The sequence below is a fragment of the Littorina saxatilis genome, linkage group LG16 (genome assembly GCF_037325665.1).
Source record: "Littorina saxatilis isolate snail1 linkage group LG16, US_GU_Lsax_2.0, whole genome shotgun sequence".
NCBI lineage: Eukaryota > Metazoa > Mollusca > Gastropoda > Littorinimorpha > Littorinidae > Littorina > Littorina saxatilis.
Window position 1 is genome coordinate 3,571,771 of NC_090260.1, and position 15,227 is coordinate 3,586,997.

The 15,227-nt window shown below is 41.6% G+C and overlaps 2 protein-coding genes across 2 annotated transcripts in view; one reads left to right on the forward strand and one right to left on the reverse strand.

The window, feature by feature from the left end:
- Nucleotides 1-15,227, forward strand: part of LOC138951281 (uncharacterized) — a 60,018-nt gene that overhangs the window by 21,377 nt on the left and 23,414 nt on the right. The window lies entirely within an intron of this gene.
- LOC138950217 (uncharacterized) lies at nucleotides 8,638-13,313 on the reverse strand. Its single transcript, XM_070321962.1, has 5 exons — nucleotides 13,250-13,313; nucleotides 12,829-12,903; nucleotides 12,170-12,402; nucleotides 11,686-11,848; nucleotides 8,638-10,360 (listed from the first exon to the last, which is right to left on the reverse strand). Exons 2-5 carry the CDS (start codon nucleotides 12,854-12,856, stop codon nucleotides 10,230-10,232), a joined length of 555 nt encoding a protein of 184 aa, XP_070178063.1. The 5' UTR covers nucleotides 12,857-12,903; nucleotides 13,250-13,313; the 3' UTR covers nucleotides 8,638-10,229.

The following is a 15,227-nucleotide window of genomic DNA, read 5'->3' on the forward strand; positions in this document are numbered from 1 at the left end:
AGATAGCCCATGTACTAACTAAACCATGCACCCACATGTGGGAATATCATTGAGGTCATGTCAAGCTAGTCTGGCAGGGACCTCATATTCCACTGCTCATGATTACAAAGTCACAGATGCTAAGTCATTCTTGCAACACTTTTGGGCTTGCCATGAGAATCAAAAATTTTAGTAATAAATTTTCATTTGATTAATATACTTACCCAACTCACATATAGCAATTAACCCTAGTTCAGTGCTGGTTACGCTGTACGCGTCCCCTTGGTAACCAAGGGAGACCACTCTAAAAAAGAGAGTGCCCTATCCCATAATGCCAGACTAACCACCAGTCTGACTTCCGTATGCGCACGCATACACCGCCATCTTATCATTCCAAAACGAAGCCCAACTCACTTCTTTTTTAGACCCCATACCCCCACAGCGGGGAGGCGGGAGGGAATAAACGATGTGAGTTGGGTAAGTATATTAATCAAATGAAAATTTATTACTAAAATTTTTGATTAAATTACATATCTTACCCAAAGTGTGTGTGTGTGTAGAGCGATTCAGACTAAACTACTGGACCGATCTTTATGAAATTTGACATGAGAGTTCCTGGGTATGAAATCCCCGAACGTTTTTTTCATTTTTTTGATAAATGTCTTTGATGACTTCATATCCGGCTTTTCGTGAAAGTTGAGGCGGCACTGTCACGCCCTCATTTTTCAACCAAATTAGTTGAAATTTTGGTCAAGTAATCTTCGACAAAGCCCGGACTTCGGTATTGCATTTCAGCTTGGTGGCTTAAAAATTAATTAATGACTTTGGTCATTAAAAATCTGAAAATTGTAAAAAAAAAATAAAAATTTATAAAACGATCCAAATTTACGTTTATCTTATTCTCCATCATTTGCTGATTCCAAAAACATATAAATATGTTATATTCAAATTAAAAACAAGCTCTGAAAATTAAATATATAAAAATTATTATCAAAATTAAATTGTCCAAATCAATTTAAAAACACTTTCATCTTATTCCGTGTCGGTTCCTGATTCCAAAAACATATAGATATGATATGTTTGGATTAAAAACACGCTCAGAAAGTTAAAACAAAGAGAGGTACAGAAAAGCGTGCTATCCTTCTTAGCGCAACTACTACCCCGCTCTTCTTGTCAATTTCACTGCCTATGCCGTGAGCGGTGGACTACGAGTATACGGTCTTGCTGCGTTGCATTGCGTTCAGTTTCATTCTGTGAGTTCGACAGCTACTTGACTAAATATTGTATTTTCGCCTTACGCGACTTGTTTTAACCTGTTGAAGACCTTTAGGTCGAAACGTTGTTCATTGTCATTTGTTTGTATATTTCGTTGCGAGTCCAGTATATTAGGTATTACTCTTAGAGGTGAACACTTCAAAGTAAAACCAAAGCTGTAAATCAGTCAACAGTGTGTTCAAACAAAAACAAACTGCACATCTTGCTTACCACACTGGGAAGATCGAGATTCGACCACATGATACATGTACACTTTGTGATTTCCTGATCCTCAACCGTTTGTTGTGACCTCCCGTTTGTTCACAGATCTAAATGCAAGGAATGGCATTTTCGGCTAGAGAAAAATAAAGATGTTGATACAATCTAATCAACCCGTACTCCTCTAAAATATCACAAGAAAAAATGGAGTAGATCTAACGTAACCAAGAACAAAAACAAGTCGCGTAAGGCGAAAATACAATATTTAGTCAAGTAGCTGTCGAACTCACAGAATGAAACTGAACGCAATGCCATTTTTCAGCAAGACCGTATACTCGTAGCATCGTCAGTCCACCGCTCATGGCAAAGGCAGTGAAATTGACAAGAAGAGCGGGGTAGTAGTTGCGCTAAGAAGGATAGCACGCTTTTCTGTACCTCTCTTTGTTTTAACTTTCTGAGCGTGTTTTTAATCCAAACATATCATATCTATATGTTTTTGGAATCAGGAACCTACAAGAAATAAGATGAAAGTGTTTTTCAATTGATTTGGACAATTTAATGTTGATAATAATTTTTATATATTTAATTTTCAGAGCTTGTTTTTAATCTGAATATAACATATTTATATGTTTTTGGAATCAGCAAATGATGGAGAATAAGATAAACGTAAATTTGGATCGTTTTATAAATTTTTATTTTTTTTTACAATTTTCAGATTTTTAATGACCAAAGTCATTAATTAATTTTTAAGCCACCAAGCTGAAATGCAATACAGAAGTCCGGGCTGTCGTGTTCTCGTCGTGTTGGACGGTCACAAATATAAACAAACTGGTAGTAAATGAAGCAGACACAGACAGCATGGACGGATGGCGTGCTTTTATTCCACCATGATTCTCCCAGAATCCCTAGTAACATATTACGTCAGGGTTCTTGCATATTGACAATAGAACACGGTTTTCAATGACGTCATAACATTACATCCCCCTTACTTAAAGCCTTTTGTTTTTTTAGAAAACAAAGCAAACTAGCTCTTCAATGTCACTATGACTATGACTTTTATAAATGAAAACTTCAACAAAAGATAACATTCCTGTGCTTCTTTCACACTGATTAAACATAACCATAAGTCACAGATCAAGAATGTTAGGCCGCTTGACCACGCGACCGCTTCTTGTGGTCACAGGCCGTTCATTGGGCAATCCCTCAGACGGAGAATCTGTCTCCCTTTGTTCTGAGGACGGATCAGGAAAACCACCGTCCTCCCCGCGATGTCCTGGGCGTCCCGCATCAGGAGGAATGGTTGTTGACGCTTTGTCTGGTGACTGCTTTGGGGTTGGTGCATCACTCAGACGTCTGTTGAGGTGTCGGCGATTTCTTCTCTGGATGCCCGTCTTTGTCTGTAGTTCGTATGACCTCGGAGCAACTGGTCGCAAGATGACTGCTTCTTTCTCCGTAGGTGTTTTCAGCCACACACGTTCTCCTGGCTTGAGGGTAGGAAGGGGTTGAGCTCGGTGTCGCTTGTCGTGGTTTTTCTTCTGTGCCTCTTTCTGCTGGACATCGGCTGACCGCATGTCGTGGAACTTTGGCCAGTCTGGAATAAGCAGATTGGGAACGGCAGGTACCTTGGTTCTCAAACGACGTCCCATAAGTCTTTCCGCTGGACTGAAACCGCACTGCAGAGGCGTCGCTCTGTAGTTTAACATAGCCACGTACGGATCTTCAGCTTTCAGGAGCAGCTGCTTGAGGGTCTGCACTGCTCGTTCAGCTTCTCCGTTGGCTTGCGGATACCGTGGACTACTGGTTTCATGGATGAAGCCATATTCTTCAGCAAACCTTGAGAACTTGTCAGCGTCAAACTGAGGGCCATTGTCCGTCATCATGACTTCCGGGATTCCATGCCTGGACATGATGCTCTTCAGGTGTTGGATGACAGTTTCACTGGTGGTCGAACGTAGTAGTGCCATTTCTATGTACCTCGAGAAATAGTCCACCACCACAAGGTAGTCGTTTCCACGCCAGTCCATCAAGTCGACACCCACTTTCTGCCATGGATAATCTGGCACCGGTGTAGGTTGCAATGGTTCTGGTGGTGGTTTGCGCTCCTTCACGCAAGTTGCACATTCTTCTATCATGACTTTTATGTCTGTGGAAAGTCCTGGCCACCACACTGAAGATCTTGCCAGCGCTCTGCACTTTACGATGCCCTGGTGACCTCCGTGGATTTTGCTGAGAATGTCCTGCCTCATCACTTCTGGAATGACAAGACGGTCCCTGAACAACAACAGTCCTTGTTGTACCGTCAGGTCGTCTCTCACTGTGTGAAAAGGCTTAAGGTCTGGTTCAACCTTGTTAACATCAGGCCATCCTTTGTTGCAGTAGTCTTTCACTTTGCAGCAAATTATATCTTTCTGCTGTTTGGCCCTGATTTCATCCATGCGCTGCTTTGACGCTGGAAATCCTTCCACCACTGACTTGACGTATGCTGCAACATCACTGTCAAGCTGTAAGTCTGACGTCTGTGGAGATCCGACTGGAGCACGCGATAAGGCGTCAGCAGTTGTCAGATCCTTACCAGCTGTGTAGATCACGTCATACCGGTACCGCATCAGCCTCATACGGAACCGTTGAATCCGTGGCGAAAGCTCGTCTAGCTGTTTTGACTTGAGGAGTGCCAGAAGCGGCCTGTGGTCTGTCTCTATGGTGAATGAGGGAAGACCAATCAAGAAGTCAGCGAACTTCTCGCAGGCCCACGTAGACGCTAATGCCTCCTTTTCCACCTGGGCATACCGCTGCTCGGTGGACGTCATAGATCTTGAAGCAAAGAATACGGGTTGCCATTCACCGTCTCTTTCCTGGAGAAGGACAGCTCCCAGCCCGTACGACGAAGCATCAGCTGACACTTTGGTAGGCAAGGATGTGCTGTAGTGAGCCAGCACTGGTGGTGAGGTCAGCTGTTCTTTCAGTCTTAGAAACACTCTCTCCTGTGCGTCTCCCCATGTCCACTGAATTTCCTTTTTCAGCAAATCACGTAGAGGTCTGGTCTCTTCTGCCAGGTTAGGGGAGAACTTTCGGACGAAGTTCACCAGTCCCAAAACACGTCGTAGTTCAGGGACGCTCTTAGGTCGAGGCATGTTCCTGATAGCCTCCACCTTGTCCGGATCCATCTGCACACCATCCTTGGAGATCACGTGTCCGAGGAACTTGATGCTTGTTTGGCCGAAAGCACACTTGTCATTCAGTGTGACACCAGCATCTTGAAGCTTTTCAAGTACTTGCTTCAGACGTTGGTCATGCTCGACTTGGTTGCGTCCGTACACCAACACATCATCTATGTCGCATATGACCCCTGGAATGTCTGACAACAGCTGCGACATGATGCGATGAAAAACCTCGCTCCCTGACGAGATTCCGAAGGGTAGACGTTGAAAACAAAAACGTCCGATTGGTGTAATGAAGGTCGTCAACTCTTGTGAGCTTTTCTCCAGTGGAACTTGATAGAAACCGCTGTTGCAGTCCAGTTTAGTGAATACTGTTAATTTGCCTCCTCTAACTGTGCGAGGAGTTGATCTGTAGACGGAAGAGGATAGTTTTCTCTCTTGACACTCTCGTTCAGTCTGGTAAGGTCTACACAGATCCTCACTGCATCATTATGTGCTTTCGGCACCACAACGATGGGGGCACACCAGTCAGTTGGAGTGTTGACTGGTCGAATCACTTCCTGATCTTGCAGTCGCCTAAGCTCCTCCTCTACCTTCTGTTGAAAAGGGAGTGGAACACGTCTCGGTGCTGTCACTGCATACGGCACTGCACTGTCCTTCAGGCGAATCGTATAAGTCTCTTTCATTTTCCCAAGTCCAGAGAACAGCCTGGGGAAAGTCTTCTGAATGCGTTCCTTGTCGCCTTCTTTCACCGTTTCCACACGCTTCACGAGTCCTAGCGCCTGAATTGCTGGTCTCCCTAACAGAGGTTCTTCTAGGTCTTCAACCACGTAGATGTCCTGAATGCTCATGGCGTTCTTGACTTTCATTTTTGACGTGAACTGTCCCAGCACTTTTAGTGGAATTTTACCTGGGCCAAAGAGTCTTTTCGAAGGCCTCTCAAGCGGGTATTTGTTTTTGGGTACCATCACTGCTGGCATCACTGTTACGTCTGCTCCAGTGTCCATCTTAAACTGAATGTTTGACTGCTCTAGCTGAACGTCCACATGCCAGGCGTCAGTTCCTGCATTTGACACTGCTCCCAGATATGCTTCATCTTTCACTTCCTTCACAGAAGCTTGGCTGATGGGCTTGCTGAAACAACAAACTGCATAATGTCCTTTCTTCAGGCATTTTCTGCATTCGGCTTTCGCGGCAGGACAGGACTCTCTGCCATGCTGATCTCGACCGCATCTGGTGCACTTTTGTGACCTTTCTCCGAGATTTCGGCTTGGACGCTTCCACTGTGTTTTCGGATGCTGTCCCTTTTGCATAGCATTCGGAACCCCCTTTAGGCGATCCACTGTTGTTTCCTTAGACATTTCATGGAGTTGTTGCTGGGATGACTCATAAGCTCTGCATATGTCTACTGCTTTTTTAAAAGTCAGTGTTGAATCTTCAAGAAGTTTCTCCCGCATGGTATCACTTTTGACACCAACGACAATTCTATCCCGTATCATACGGTCTTCCATGATGCCATAATTACAGTTCTTAGCAAGTTGTCTAAGGGCTGCCACATACGCATCGATCGACTCAGACGACTCCTGGCGTCGAATGTGAAATCTGTATGTTTCGAACGCTTCATGCGTGGCTCCCACACAAAATTCTTTCAGTTTCTTGATGACAACGCTTATGTCTTTCTTGTTCTCACCTTCAGAGAACCTCATGCTGTCATACACCTCCATTGCATCTTCGCCAATGCAGGCAAGCAACACTGCACACCGGTATTCTCCTTCTTCTTTGTCCAGTCGAGAAGCAATCTCATAATTGTCCCATTGTCTTTTGAACTTCTTCCAGTTTTGGGATAAGTTGCCTTCCATAACCAGCTTTGAAGGTATTGGAACATTGGCTGTGTAATGTCTCCTCTCTGCCTGTAATGGTGGTTGGTTCGGCTGCTCTGCCATACTGGATCTCTGCTGAATCCGTACCACTGAACCACACCTTTCTTTATTTTTGGAGTGTGCGCTTCCTACTGCGACGCTACATCTAGTTTGCTGCTGTCGGAGTACGCGATTTTAGATCGAACAAAATGCTCTACGGCACGCGCGAACAAAACTTTCGACTTGCAATCTCGTACATAAAGTTTTTCACACTCACTGCTTCGCTACCAGCCACTTCTGACACCATGTCGTGTTCTCGTCGTGTTGGACGGTCACATATATAAACAAACTGGTAGACTATAAATGAAGCAGACACAGGCATGGAGGGTAAGCGTGTTATTTATTCCGCCATGATTCTCCCAGCATCCCCAGCAACCTTTTACGTCAGGGTTCTTGCATATTGACAATAGAACACGGTTTTTAATGACGTCATAACATTACACGGGCTTCGTCGAAGATTACTTGACCAAAATTTCAACCAATTTGGTTGAAAAATGAGGGCGTGACAGTGCCGCCTCAACTTTCACGAAAAGCCGGATATGACGTCATCAAAGACATTTATCAAAAAAATGAAAAAAACGTTCGGGGATTTCATACCCAGGAACTCTCATGTCAAATTTCATAAAGATCGGTCCAGTAGTTTAGTCTGAATCGCTCTACACACACACACAGACACACACACACACGCACACACGCACATACACCACGACCCTCGTTTCGATTCCCCCTCGATGTTAAAATATTTAGTCAAAACTTGACTAAATATAATGACAAGACGTTTCTCTACAACATTCCCAACAATGTTTGATCCCAGGTAGCACTCACATTAGGAAATGGGCTTTTGTTATAACATGGACACAATAATTATATACAGGGTGACCCAAAAAAAAGAGTACCCAAACAAAATTGAATAACTTTGTCAATTTTAACTTTTTTTTCTTTCTTTTTGAGGTGAGTCAAGCTAATCCACTGCATGGTTGGATGAAATAAAAGCTGTTCTCACAATGAACTATACTAATGATCAACGGACGTTTTGCATAGAGACCTATTTTCGCACAAAATCATACAGAGATGTGCAAGTACAGTTCCAGAGACACTTCGGTCAGCGCGATTTCTATCTTTGGGGGTTCCTGAAAGACAACATCTACAGGAACAACCCACAGACAATCACAGAACTCAAGAGAGCCATCACAATTCAACCATTCGCGGAATCTCGCAACAGGAGTGTGTGCGGGTGATTGATAACTTTGCGCGGCGAGTTCAAGTTTGCCTGCAGCGGCGTTTGTAGCATGTTCTGTAGAATGAGCGTAACTTTCCTGAAAGACAAGCTAGAACGCTACAATTTTCTGTGCAAATCATGCAGAGGCTACTTGTGTGTGTAAATAAATTGTATGAAGATTGCTTTATTTTTGTTCAATTTATGACGTTTTGTTTGGGTACTCTTTTTTTTGGGTCACCCTGTATATACTGTCTCACTTACCTTGCAAGTGCAGGGCCGGACCAAATGAGTTGTAAGGGGGGGGTTCCTCCTTTTTTGGGGGGGCAAATCAGCGAAGTGGCGAAGCCACAAGCGCGCGCCTGCTAAGCAGGCGCGCGAACTAGGGGGGTCCGGGGGCATGCCCCCCCGGAAAATTTTTGAAAAACGGTTAAAATCTGTGCAATCTGGTGCATTCTGCGCCTTGTTCTGAGGGTTGAGAGCAGCATTGTTTTGGTGCTAAAACTAGTAAAAACAAAAACAACACTCAAAGCAACCCAACAAACATTATGCATGCGTATCGCATGCGTATCGCATGCGTGAAAACGTGTGTATCGCATGCATGAAATGCATGCGATACGCATACGATTCTGTAACTTTTGTTTCGTGCGATACGCATGCGTTTTTTGCTCAGATATCGAGCGTGACACGCACCTCTCCCGCAGATGTACCGCATGCGTATCGCATGCGTATTCCGGATTGTTTATGCTATTTATAAATCAGGTTTTTAGCTGCTCATATTTTCAGGCACTCTGACAACAACACTCACTCAAACATACATCCATGCAAACAGAAACATACATCCATGCAAACAAAAACTCAAAAACAAATTGTTTCATCAAAATATATGTTATTGAACATTTTTCAATTTGTTATAAAAATTCACAATCACAGTGAAAATGCCTAATTAATTTTGGATACATTTACAACAAAAATTATCAATCATATTCTACCTAGGCTTTTTTTTTTTGCGAGATAAAAATTGAGCATTTGAAAACCCAGTAATAAAAGAATATTCAACAAGGAACACAACCCTCAAATAAATGTTGGATAATTACATAACTACATGTACACCCAGCCAAAAAAAAAATTTTTTTATGGTGCATTTCTTTATTTTACATTGAGTTTCAATTTATGGGGTATTAATCAGTGACAAAATCTCCTGCCTGAAACTGGTAATGATCATCCTCAGAATGAACCAGATTGCACCATTTTGCATCCTTTTTTTCCAAATTTTCAGGGGGGGTGGGCATTTTCCCCCGGACCCCCCTAGCAAGCTAGGCGCACACCCATATCTTCACAATATACTTTTGGAACCCCCCCCCCCCCCATAAAATGAACTGATCCGCCCCTGTACACTGAATAAACAGTACAAAGTTTAAAAATGTACATAATATAATAACATCTGTCTTCTTCTTCTTCTTCAGCGTTCCAGAATTGTCTGGTTACGTGTGAGCTCGTTTGCCCATTTGGGTTCCCCACACTATACTCTGAGAGCATAGTAAGCTTCACTCCGCTTTCGTTGAGTAGGCATGCTGGGTATTTTTTTGTTTCCATAATCCACCGAACTCTGACATGGATTACAGGATCTTTTCCGTGCGCACTTGGTCTTGTGCTTGCGTGTACACATGAAGGGGTTAAGTCACTAGCAGGTCTGCACATAAGTTGACCTGGGAGATCGGAAAAATCTCCACTCTTAACCCACCAGGCGGCAGCGACCGGGATTCGAACTCCCGACCTCTCGATTAGGAGGCCGACGTCTTACCACCACGCCACTGCGCCTGTCATCTGTCTTCTAAACACATGTCAATTCAAATGAAATGTAATTTGCCCACATTGGGTATTAATCAGTGACAAAATCTCCTGCCTGAAACTGGTAATGATCATCCTCATAATGCACCAGATTGCATCCTTTTTTTCAAACTTTTCCGGGGGGTGTCACGATTTAGTGACATGGTTTGAGAAAGAGTCACTTTTTCGGGTGCCTTTGTCGAATTGCGACAGAAAGCGCCTGTTTTCTGTAAACGGCTGGGGGTTTTAGCTGACAGGAGCATAGCGAACACGGGTATTTTCGTGTTGCACGGATTTCACGGGGGTGATTTCTGCTGTCGAGGCAGAACTGGATATAGATGATTCGCGCCTACACACCCATATCTTCACAATATATTTTTGGAACCACCCCCCCCCCCCATAAAATGAACTGATCCGCCCCTGTACAGTGAATAAATAGTACAAAGTTTAAAAATGTACATAATATAATAACATCTGTCTACTAAACAAGAAGCACATGTCAATTTAAATGAAATGTAATTTGCCCAAATTCAGATCAGTACAAAACAAAACTAACTGTTTCCTACATACGTAAGAGGACCACTAATTTGGTAGCAATTTAAGTTATTGAGACATCACAGTGCACTAAGAGATGGGCAGACTGGAGATAGTTAATCATTCCGCAGGTCGCTGTCTCTTGTTCCTCCTGCCATTTCTGTCGGGGGCGGACCGGAACCATTCCTGTACACACTTCTTGATTTCGTTGTTTGTGGCATCTTTAGTTTTCGAATTCTTGCGGACTGCTCCTGTATTAAAAACAAAACAAAACAAAAAAAATTAATGTATGTTCATTTTCTTCAACATCAATACTTGCCAGTCACAGTAACTTAGACACACACAAATGTTCCCCATGACACTGGATATTAATATTTTTCATTAGAAATGTTCTAAACTTAAAAGCAGAGAAACATTGTGCAATGATTCGAATGAACATCCTAAACACGACAACATGACATCAGAAGAAAAATGAACATAACTGAAAACAAACTTATACAAATAAAACAAAGCATAATTTATCAATTAACCAAAGGGAAGTAATCACTTTTCATGCATATGACATGTGTAATAGAGTAAGAGTTGGTGTTTTAATGAAACAAATCCTGTGATTGGTCAGAATGCCCCAACTCATTAAATATTACCGGTCATTAATTGTCGATAACCACTCGCTAAAAAAGCCATTAACCACCTGCTGGCAAGGCTCACTGATACAACCTCAACTAGTCTTGGTTAGTTATGAGGGTCCTTTTACAAGTAGGAAATATGAAGGCCAACGAAATACCGAGAAGTATGCGAAGTGATGACTTCAAATACGTGACGTAAGTTGATGCATGAATTCTTCCGGACTACGTCAGTTAATTCCAAAGATCGCTTTTGTGATGAAAAGAATTTGTTTTAGAGTTTGCTGTCCAGAAACCTGTCAAAAAATAAGGGAAAATGTATGTGAAAGAAATAAAAACAGGAGCAGAGTGATAAGATAGGAATACAGACATATTTCTTGGGACTTGACCCTTGCAGGTAGGTGGACTGAAAGTAGTGTGTGAACAGAACAGAACCAATTCTGTCTGTTTACCATCGCATGAAAGCAGGAAAGAGACCGTCGTCAGATTGAATTACAATAACATTAACATGCTTAACGCTCCGTCGGGCGTCAATCCACAATGACAACCTCGAAGTTTCAAATGGAAGCATGTTAATGTGTAATTGAAATGAACAAGCGACTTTCATCCTCTGTTATTCTTTTATAGAGGATCAATGTCGCTTGTTCATTTTAATGCTTGTTATTCTCTCGCTTACTGTATAACACATGTTGTATGCATAAAGAGCGATTACTTCCCTTTGGTTATTTGATCTCATAACCCTGAATTGACAGAGAGAAAAAAATGGTTATAGGTAATCTGAACCGACCAAAGAGACTGAGCCAGTAGTGCGACGTATGTCGTGACAACCAGGTGACAGTATACGTAAAGTAGCACAACATAATGTTGCGACAATCAGCCCAAGAGTTCACAGCGCTCTGCCTCATTCTGTTTAATATTCTGAAGCATAATTTAAAGAAAATTGTAACACATACGCATGACAACATCTTTCAGCTTTAGTTCCGCAAATGATCGCTTCCCGACGGAACTCCCATTCCAGCAGAACTGCTCTGCCAGACTTGCTGATAATGTTGTCCGCATTAATTGGCAGACGATGTCCTTTAAACTGTTGCCCCCGATGATGGTCAGCTCGGCAAGCTATCACAACAAAACAAATGACAAATCATCCTTAACAACAATTCGCTGTAATATACGAATGTTTTCCTAAACAATTTGCTGCAATTAACGTATGTTTTCCGAAACAAAAATATCAGGATTTTAATCTGTACCTTTGAAACAAGAGCCCTTTTACCCCGATTCGCATTAATCTGTGATTGGATCTTGTGAAAAGCTTTTCTGAGGTAAAGCCTGTCATTAAATTGGACAAATATAGCCAAATGATGCATGCATGCTCAATAGAGAACATTTCATGCCTCTGTGCATTTATTCACACAGCTTCAGCAACAAACAAAAACCTACCACACGGTGGCTCTTGCTAGGGTCCAAGAGGTGCTCCTCCAAGTTCCAAACATCATCCAGATTGGACAATGGGAAATTAACTCCTTCCGGGAGGGGCTGACCTTCTGGCGATGTGTTGGAGCCCCGTAGGACTCTCAACATGAGTTTTTTAATTTCTGTTAGTTCCTCATTCTGGTTCTCCAGAATGAGGAACAGGCGGTCAATCTTGTTTTCCAGGCGGACAATTGAGGGCCCTGCAATACAAAAACAAAGTCAGATTTCGAAACATTTGCCAAACCCTGCAACCTCCAAATAAAAAATGTGTTGAGCACACATGCAAAACCCATGAGGAAGAAAGCTCCATTTGCATGATTAATCCTTCACCACAATCATCACTCAATCACTCAATGAATGCTTGAAATCAGAAATAATAAACTTAAAAAGTGAGATGTACCAAGATATCACTTGCATATGATTTTGAATTATGGATTTTAAAGCCAAGTATGCAGTGATAAAAAAATTTAATTCTGTTTAATCAGTAATAATTAAAGCCCAATTTCTATCTAAAATGAAAAATTTATTGAATTTACTTAATTAGTGTTGTTGTTGGTATTACTGTTCCTGTGTTATTGCACTCCAACCATGGGGCCAATAAAATAAAGGAAAAAACACAAACATACCATGACCACAAGAAATATTATTTTGCATCCTTCCACTGCCAGGTGTTCTCTCACCAGCATCACCCAACTCATCCACTGAAAAGCAACAAAAAAAACAACCTCAATACTCCAAAGTTTAATGAATGAATCAACTAGCACAAAACAGTACGTACCAAACAACAAACACTCTGTGAGTAACTTAGAGAAAAAAATAACTCTCCAAATGAAGTTGTTGGATATAAAATAAATACACAAAATTGAAAATGTGTCAATATCACTATTGGCATTACTGTTATCGATGCAAATTTTGTATAGCAGTATCTTGATCATGGTTTTTAAATAATGTTGCAGGACACTATAGTTTAAGCTTGGCTGCTGTCACCCCACGACAGCTCTCAACAAATCAAGCAATAATCATCAAAAATACACAATAGTCTCTTACGATATGGAAGGGAGTGTCCAGGTCTGTTGTTGCTTGGACCTGCAGATGACGAGAATCGAGATCTGTCAAATGAAGTAAACAAAAACAGCAATATTTTAATGTTACTGACTGATTGAATGTGATTTATTATTGATTTATGTGTTATTTAGTATAAATATAATTTAAACTCTCTTTTTACTGTGCCTGTGGCTGGTGGGTACCACCAGTCACAACCCCTCTGTCTGCATGCTTTTATGGTGCATTTGTGTCTTAAATTGTGAGCTGATGTCAGGTATGTTTGACTGACCAGCAGTGGGCCGCTCACTTGGCTTTTTACCTGCGCCCGCGTCGCAGCAGCGCTCTTCACTAGCTCTTACAAGAATGGAATCCAGCGGAGATCCTTTTCGCTTCGACAAATTGTCTGCGCAGCTCCCCAGCACGGTGGCATAGGAACTTTCTAAAGAGGGCTTTGACAGCAAACTAGCCCTCCTTCACGCCACCAAGGAGTGAATATTTTAATGTGACTGACTGATTGAATGTGATTTATTATTGATTTATGCATATAATTACACATTAACATGGTTCCATTTTAAACTTCGAGGTCATAATGTTTGAGTCTAAATATCGGACCCTATTGCTACGATGAAAACACAATAGCGTTTATATAGCTATTCTGACATTAAATTCTGTGTATAATGCTTGCCTACGTAGATTGTATGTTCGAAGGTCTGACTTCTGTTGTGAATTCGCGTGGTGAAGACTGCGGTAAATCTGTAGATGATGAGAGAACAAGGATTGTCTCAGAAGAAACGACTAAATGTTTCAGACCGGTAACTTCATTTCAACATTGCACTATACAATGGACGTTCAAACTTCAACTGATGTGACAGGAGAGTTTGCTGATTTTGTGCATTGGAGAGATCGTCTGTTAGAATCAGAGATAGGTCGCTTCAGATTGCAGCTTCTGGAAATTATGCAAGGTTTGTTGCCTGTTAAAGAACTGGATTTTACAAGTAATGTATGTCATGTACAGTAAGCAACAACAAAAACACACACAAAGCAAATGGCATCGTCTGTCGACTAGTCACAGAAACAAACCTGGCGAGGTATTCGTGTACTTTATACACGTGGAAGAAACCGGAACCATGCGTCTTCGTTATTGCCGATATCGTTTAAATATTGGCAAAAATTGCCAACTTCCGTAGCGTTATGCTTTGATGATCGAAAAAGGGATGTGTGAGACCGTCCAATCACAGCCCCCGAATTCCCCCACGTGTCCAACAGAATAGCTATATATGTTCATATCCATATACTGAATGCCCAGAGAGAGAAATAAAATAACTACAAATAACAATGACTCTCACACAAAAACTTTACACTGTTGCATGTTTGGACTAGTTTTCACGAATGTTGTGATTTTTGTAAAAACGGATCATAAACATTTTAATTAAGAAATGATATTCATAGATAAAACTTACAAAGGCTAGCAGCAGGAGCGGGCCTTGGTTCGGATGCGTAGCCACCATGGAAAGGTCGATCAACTGAAGAAATCAAACAAAACACATGAGGAATAACTGGAGTCAGATAAATCATTTCAGTCCAACACAAAATAAGTATCATTATAGAACTCCATAAAATTGTTTAACATAATTAACAATATTAATGTGCATTGATTTATCAATAAATAGCATATTGTTGCTCATCCTGAACACAGGTAAAAAAAAGAGTTATTTCCCTTCTCTCATTTTTATCCCTGAAAGGATGTGTTCAGTTTCGTCGTCAAACGAGGAAAACGATTTTTTACATACTTAGAGTCTATCGTAATGTGTTATTGATATAAGCAGATTGGTGATCGTCGATAATGATTTTTCATGGTGTTGTGTAATGTTTAAACTACACAGGAATTGATATGTAAGACAGTTTCAAGCGAGCCATCTTTAGCGGATGTATTTATACTGTGCAAACAACTCTAAATATTGCAAAAGTGTCACGTGATAAT

What these genes read in the sequence shown, in the direction of transcription:
- LOC138950217 (XM_070321962.1), bottom strand. Translation starts at nt 12,856, where the DNA reads ATGCAAAATAATATTTCTTGTGGTCATG. An exon ending in CTAGCAAGAGCCACCGTGTG is followed by an intron (nt 11,849 to 12,169) that starts GTAGGTTTTTGT and finishes TTGTTGTGATAG; the next exon opens with CTTGCCGAGCTGACCATCAT. An exon ending in GCTGAAAGATGTTGTCATGC is followed by an intron (nt 10,361 to 11,685) that starts GTATGTGTTACA and finishes TTTTTAATACAG; the next exon opens with GAGCAGTCCGCAAGAATTCG.